Source organism: Meleagris gallopavo, chromosome 1, assembly GCF_905368555.1.
Source record: "Meleagris gallopavo chromosome 1, MGAL_WU_HG_1.1, whole genome shotgun sequence".
Lineage (NCBI taxonomy): Eukaryota > Metazoa > Chordata > Aves > Galliformes > Phasianidae > Meleagris > Meleagris gallopavo.
The window spans coordinates 26,864,432-26,871,973 of record NC_139404.1 but is presented as its reverse complement, the minus strand read 5'-3'; the positions used below and the strand labels follow the sequence as shown (position 1 = coordinate 26,871,973).

The 7,542-nt window shown below is 40.5% G+C and overlaps 1 protein-coding gene across 9 annotated transcripts in view; it reads right to left on the bottom strand.

Moving 5' to 3' along the window:
• Window positions 1–433: 433 nt before the first annotated feature.
• DOCK4 (dedicator of cytokinesis 4) overlaps window positions 434–7,542 on the bottom strand; it is a 237,028-nt gene continuing 229,919 nt past the window's right edge. For 8 of the 9 annotated variants that reach the window (XM_085219388.1, XM_085219398.1, XM_085219393.1 and 5 more), the window contains 3 exons: window positions 7,386–7,499; window positions 6,469–6,530; window positions 434–3,449 (listed from right to left, as the gene is read on the bottom strand). In XM_085219388.1, coding sequence (XP_085075514.1) covers window positions 3,024–3,449; window positions 6,469–6,530; window positions 7,386–7,499 — 602 coding nt within the window. In that variant the 3' untranslated portion in view covers window positions 434–3,023. Of the gene's footprint in view, window positions 3,450–4,223; window positions 4,278–6,468; window positions 6,531–7,385; window positions 7,500–7,542 lie in introns of all 9 variants that reach the window. The other variant, XM_085219421.1, reaches the window with a different exon arrangement.

The following is a 7,542-nucleotide window of genomic DNA, read 5'->3' as shown; positions in this document are numbered from 1 at the left end:
CAGCAGGCAGGACAGCACGCGCCATTTCTATACAAAGGGGATTTGCACATAACTACTGCCTGCTTCACATGAGCAGGGCCATATCTGTACCACCCTGACACCATGATTATCACAGACTAACTTAAGCTTCTCTCAGGACATGGCTTGAGACCTTGGTAACTAAGTTCATTCAGTACAGAAGTGTTAACCCATCAGAAAATGGGTCCAAGGCCGCACCACTAACAGGCCAGCCAGGTGTGGCTGATGCTGCTTCGAAGGATCACAGAGATACCAACAATTCAAATGCAGTATTCAAATGCACAATCATCTCTGCTATTACACATAAACTGGCTAACATTCAAGCTATTGAGAAGAAGCAGCCATTTGTCTTCCTGGGTCTGCTTTTATGAGCTTCTAAATTACCCACCATCATGCAGAAAGTGATCAAACTGTATTTATGAGTAACGCATAAAATTCAAACAAGACCTTTATTTACATTAGGTTTTCAAGCTCTGGTATTGCAACATACATAACAAAATTTCATACTACATTTTTATAAGAAATCAGGTTGAAAAACTGATCTACAGAATCAATTTGTCAAAACTGACTAAGCAGAAAATGCATCAGCTCAGTTTCAGAGTACTCTGTCAATTTTATACCATCTGCTATCACTCGGAGTATTCGCGACGTCATGGTTATAAAAACAGAGTGCTCATGCAGGTTAATTTACAGTGAACTCTCAGAGAGAATGTTTCATTCCTCCTTGTTCAGAAGAGCAGGCCAACGCTCTCCACATTGTCTCACAAAGCTATTAAGGATCCGAATGGGGAGAAAACCCGGTCTATTAGGAGATAATCAACAGAAATGAAACAAGATTTGGCAAGACAGAGTCAGAACTTAAGCTGCTTGATAAACACAATTATAATCTCATTCTGTAGAAAACAAGGTGTAAAGATTAATCAAGTCATTTTATTCCAATATTAACATTATGCAGCAACCAACATGAGTGTCTAGGTAATGTGAAATGTGCTGCCAAGCTGACTTCTGTAATGCACGCAAACGATAAATGCAACAGCTCTGCTCACTGCCAAAAACAAAAAATGGCTTCAGGAGCAATAACACTGATTGATACTGTGCTCAAGCACTACCTAACAAAATCTACTAACCTACGGATGGGGAAAGAAAAAATAAAATCTTTTTTTTTTAAAAAGCAGCTTTGTTATCTTACTTGTGACACCTTATTTAAACCCCAAGTATTACCTCTTTCTACCAGCATAAATACGGAGCCTTCTGCACCTTTTATGATGTGGTTACAGACACAAAAATGTTATAGTTGAAAGCGAGAGCTAGTTCAAGGAATTTCAGACTTTGAAATCAGCAAGATACAAAGCTAAAATTCATATGTTCCTTTTCAAGTTATGAATACTTTCACTAAAACATAAATATTTTAACATATATTAATTTTTCTGACATTCAAAATTGTAAAGTCAATATGGCAGAATTATTGTTAAAAGCACATATTTACAAATATTCTTTTTTCCATACATAAAGTATTTGGCATAATTATAACAATCTTACTGCATACACAACTGTTTGCTTCTTTTTCACATAATGGTACACTCCTTATTAAAATTTACCAATTATGTACAAAAATACTCGAACATTTATTATAGAAAACCTCTATAACCACCATCAGCAGCTTATAACTGCTTTAGAGAATATAAAAAGTGGTCACTTTCTTCCAGTTAAGCTATCAACAAATTGGACACAGCTAAAATCAACGTGAGCTTCCCAACAAAAGAGGGAGAATATCTTTAACAGCGTGATTTAAAATGCAGTTCATACATCTGTTCCCAAGCATGTGTTAAACGGTCAGTAAAAGAAAGAGGATACCAAAAATACATACAGAAGGTGCTTTTGTCCCCACAGCTTGGCATGGTGTTAGCTTTCCAGATGCCAGTCACTAAGGTACGCCCGAAGGCCAAACACTGTCCTCCGACAGCAGATGATGGTGATGAACTCAACCTAAAAAGCGAACCCCAACCCGATGCACTGCTACATACACATCCAAAGAGCCGTTTGGAATTTTTGCTAGGTTTATACAAAACTGTTAACAAACTCTGAATTTGCTTCTGAATTACTTTTTTTTTTTTTTAATAAATATCTACTAATTCATATTCATACTTTATTTTAGTGTATTGCCCTTGCACGACTCAGTGCTAACTCCAGCAATCAAATTAGATGAGTGTGTTTTTTGTACCCATGTAATACAGTGATTGCATTTTAGGGTGAACTCTCAAAAACAGCAGAGATCCACTAGCAATTAAAAAAAAAAAAAAAAAAAAGACACTAACTGGAACAATAAAGGTCAGTTGCACCTCAAAAAGCAAAGGATGCTCTGGGCACGGTAATACACTAATGGCACCAGAAAGCTGCTCTACACTGAATGAAATGCAGGCATCTTCCCATCTTAAAAATAACAGCAACCAAGTTTTTGCTTCAAAAATTCCAAAGCACATTCTCACTCAGGTCTCTGCTGTATAACTTGCATCATATCCGTTCTTCCACAGACGTTTGAAACAACCAACCCATCCACTGCATGGGAGAAACGACTTCCCACCTACTTGTGGAAACAGCTGAGCCTACAGACTGCTTGGTTAGACCACGTGCTGCTATTTCTAGCAGTAAAGCCCCAGTCAGTACATTTTGTTTTGTCAGGAGCATTCATCTGGCTCACATGAGAATAGCAGGGGTTTAGGTTTAAATTTTTAAATAAAAATAAAGTACAAAGGAAATTTATCAGTATTCACCACCATGACATTAAAAAAGAGTCTCTCATTCATGCTTCCTATAATATCTGGCAACCTAAATTAGTAATTTCATTTTAAAATGTGCAACGTAACATCAATAAGCATTTAAAAGTTACTGAAAGGGAAAGGTGGGCAAAATATTAAAGTGCCTAACTAAACGCATTTTACCATTTTTTAAAAATATTATTCCTTAAATGGTAACGAATTCCTTGTGATCAGATCCCAAAGGGCTCCTCATAGCTGGGACACTTTGCGCGGCAATGGCCTGGGCCGCGGGGCCGGCTCAGTCCTCCTGCTGCTGCTGCTCTCCCCGTTGTTGGGCCGGCCCAGCTGCGGCTTGGGCGGCAGGGCAGGGGGGTCGGTGGGAGGGATGGAGAGGCTGTGAGGTAGAGGGACGGGACGCTTCAAAGTCCGCTCATACACGCTGTAAGGCGGCGGGGTTTTGCTTTCCTTCCTCACGGGCTCCTCCGGGACGCTGTAGCTCTGGACCGTCACTGGCGGTTCGCTGCCTTGACTTTCAAAGCCCGACGTCTCCGAGGTGCTGCATCGGCTGAGCGAAGAGATGCCGCTGCTGTAGCTCCCCGACAGCACCGGTGAGTTGGATATGAGCCCCGTGGAATGGTACTCCACCGGAGACGGCGTGAATGACTGCACAGACCCCTGCTCAAAAGAAAGGGCGTGAGAAGAAATTAGCAGCGCTGAACTGGGGAGGGCACTCCGGTGCTCGGACTGGAAACGCACAGAGGCACTTGCGCAGGTTCTGAAGCTTGGTAAATGTAGCGTTGCATCTTGGTTTTAATTTAATTTAAAAACTCATTTCAGGAGTGCCCAAGTATACCCTAAGCAGTGTTCATGCCGGTAATTCATTTAAGTGAAAGCAAAACTGTATTTAATTGTTGTCTGACTATCCGGAAAAATCTGGAAGCCTTTAAAATGAGCTCTCAGCTTTCCCAGTTCTTTTGAGTGAAATCCATACCCACGCATGGTGTCTGCCTAGTGATGTCCTGCCCTCTAATGCCAAAACACAGGATTTGCATCACCTTCCATGCTGATGCTGCAATCTCTCCTTCAACATTCATTTTCCAAAGCTTTTCTCACAACTTCAGTGCACAGTCATGCAACAAAAGCACATTTACATTGTGGAGTTTGAACTGCGGCCCAACCCAATCACCCAGGTGATTTTTGGATGCACTGTGCCACTGTGCATGACACAAAACATCATCACAGCCCCGGGGACAAAGGAGGGTGAAGACATGAGGGTGTGTGGGAAGGTGAGAGCCAGGGAGCTGAGGGCTCAGCACCAGCACTGACAAAAAGCAGAGGGCAAGGACAGTAAAGCCACCACGGAGAAGTCCTAATCTAGTGGAACAAGTTCAGCAACTGCTCTAACAGGTTAGAGTACACCTTACAAGTTGGGAAAGTTTGGCAACTTACCTAATTGTGACTAGAGCAATCAGACAACCTAGACTTAACAGTCTCAAGCACAGGCTGAAAAATGGATGGAGAAATCATATCAAAGACAAATTCCTGACCCCAATTCTTATTAGACTGCTTGGCACCCAGCTGCTCAGATTTAGATGAAATTGTGAGCTGCGCAACAAGGGTAGGGAGGGATGGCAGAGGAGTAAAAACATATAGAGCTGGCTGCACTGACTTCATTCCACTGAGATAATCTCGTTTACTAGGACTGGATCCACAGCATTCCGAAACCAATGGAAAGATCTTCATTTGCATGAGGTTTTGTACTAGGATGGCAGCATGTAACAGTTAGAACAAAGACTAAAAACTGAGACGTGAGCTAAGGAAAAACAGAGCAGATTTTCCTGCAACCTCAGTGCATGCTGAAGATATTTTGCATATTGTGGAAATGCTGCATATTAAGCAGTTGCTTCAGATTCAAACCCTCTGTTTCTAAGGAAGGCGTAGCTGCACTCCTATTCACGCAAACATCCAGGGTCAAAGTTTTCAAGTAAATAATGTAATTGGTTCAAGTTCCAAGAACAGTAGACACTTGGGTTAAGTGACTATAGATAAAAATTAGGGGCTTGGCTTTTGACATTCAGAACACAAGCAAATGCATGTAAATACTGCCTGCTTCAATTTAGCAGCTGAGCAGGAACAAGTACTTCATTCCTGACAGTGCTGCAGACTCTATAACATAATGAATAACAGTCTAGACACCAAAGGAGTCTGGATGTTCATGGCTGCCTGCAGTGAAATCCAGCAACTCTCCAAAGTTTCGTGGGCCAGCATTCCTCTACTCTCAAGCAGCAATCCAGTGTTTGGCTGTAAAATGCTTAAATTCCACCCAGGCCTTTAGAAGGAAAGGTTAGGACAAGTTTTAAACACCTTAGGAACCATCAGTAACGAGTCAATTCAAGAACACAGGCAGAGTTAGTCACCTTCTGTGCAATATTCTAATGCTCTGAAGAGATTCCTAGTAAGAATTTGATCAGAAACTTGGCATCAGCGCTCACTTCAGCAGGTGTACTATCGTAACAGGACTACAGGACACTTGATAGCAAGCACAATTACTCTCTGTTGAAACTGAGCCATTTTGCAGCCACAAGTGGAAAACTAACAGGTGCGTGGGACAATAAAGAAGAAAATGACTGCAGAATTATGATTAAAAACCTCAAGGGGAAAGAAGGTGTTTTGGGGTTTCACTTTCCTTCTCCTCAAGAGATGTGCACATTTGTGGCATTTATTATGCACTGAGTACCTGAGGGATCACTTCAGCAGGAATGCTCTCTAACTGAAGCACCAGTCTTGCTCGTTTTGATTTGCTCTAGGTTGTTGACCCCCATATTTCCAACAGCACAACTATCTCAGCTTACATGTGTTAGCAGAAGTTATCCCTGAGACTAATAAGCTGTCTGTCAATAGTGAGGTTTTCCTGGAGAATGCAGGCTGTGCACTGATGCCTGCAGTGCTGCTGGAGACAAAGATTTCCTGGTCAAGTTTTCTAACCAATAAGCTGTTGCACAACAAGTCTTTAAATACATCGAAACAGAAATGAAACCTGCTAAGAAGATCCCCTCTTGCTACAGGTGCCTAACTGTTAGAGAAGAACCGATGTTCATTCACAGCCTCTGCTTAATGTTTCCTACTGACAGGCTTCAAACTATTTCTAGCTTCTCCTCTGGGTTGCCCTGCAGAGGCAATGAGTATTAAAATTAGTGGAGCAGGGATTACCCTCTGAGACTCCTCATAGAACAGCATTGGATGTTGGAGGAGTAAGAGGAATGGGCTGCACAACAGGTTCCCCTTAACTGGCATCTCCTTCTGCCACTGTTGGAGATGGCATTCTGGACTAAGTAGATCAGATAACACTTCTTACATTTATTTTGTACACTCCATTCTTTCCCCTTACTCAAGAGAGCCTGATTATGCACATAGGTGAGAAGTCTAATATTGACACTGTGAAGATTAGATTTCTTACCTGCAGTTTTTAAAATCTTCAGATCTGCTGTGATTGTTATGGCTATTTACTCTTGTGAATGAATTTTGTACAGGCATATAATAATATGTACAAAATATAATAATAATGAATAAAAATGCTAATATAATGGAAGAAGAATATAATATAATCTCAAATAACATATTAAATACATATGATATACCCCACAGCACATACGATCTGTCCCACAAAGGAGGTTGACTTGCAAAAAGCCAGTACCTTCATTGGTGATCTGCCAGCAGGAGAAGGGGAAACAGAGGCTACGTGTCTTGCTGGTGATGCTGTAAAGTGAGAAAGATTCCAATGAAGTCTTTGTATTAGAGTTTTCATTCTAAAGAGGTAAAAGACCATTCCATCCACAAATACCTATAGTGCTCTCTGTGTACTTGCTTAGTAGTTGCAAGTAGTCTTAAAAATTGTTTCTTTTTTCAGGATTATCTTGCCATACAACAAAGTGTAAGAAATTACTGCAGCCATCTTCCATGACCAATTTTATATCATGTAAATTTGTTTATACCCTATCAAACAATAACAGGATTCAAAGAAAGTGAGTATTTTCTGCTCCCCCTTTTCCCTTTCCTTTTTCCTAAGAAATACATTCCATATTTTAATGTCAAATAAGAAAAAATACAATACAAAATGTACTTCTAAACTTCTAAAAGTTTCTGCTCCCTTGAGAACAATTATATTTATAATACTACTTAATCTGTCTGTTCTTTACGTGGAAATTAGTCTTTTGAAGGGCAAATTAGTTATAGTAATGGAACTCACATACTTCCATGACTGCTGAGCATTTCTGGAAAGTAAGATTCTTTTTCATTAACAATCATTTCCAACTGCTAACCTCTAATTATTGTAAGATCAAAAGATTAAATTTGATCATCCACCCTAGTATCAGAATAAAGTGCCTGAAATTCCTCAGTCACTGAGTGAAGAGGCAGAGTATTGAAAACAGAATGCTACAAATAAATTTAATGAGAGGAAAATATATGCAGTTCTACAGCCTTCCATGTCAGTAATTGAATAATAAACTAGACTTCCCAGAAAGTTAAATGTTAGTCAGAGTGGAAAGAATCTAAGCCCTCCAGTAAATCATTTTTTGATTGGAGTTTAGACCAAAATGTCCATTAACTCACCCGTCTGTGCAGGTCTTGGTGGTACAGGAGGAGATATAAGCTTCCCACTATCTGATGTGTTTCTGGCTTCTTTCCCACTGTCCAGGCTCCAGCTGCTGGGAGTGGCATTTACAGCTGGAAGAGAATGGAAAAGCTGACACAGGCATCACCACTTCTA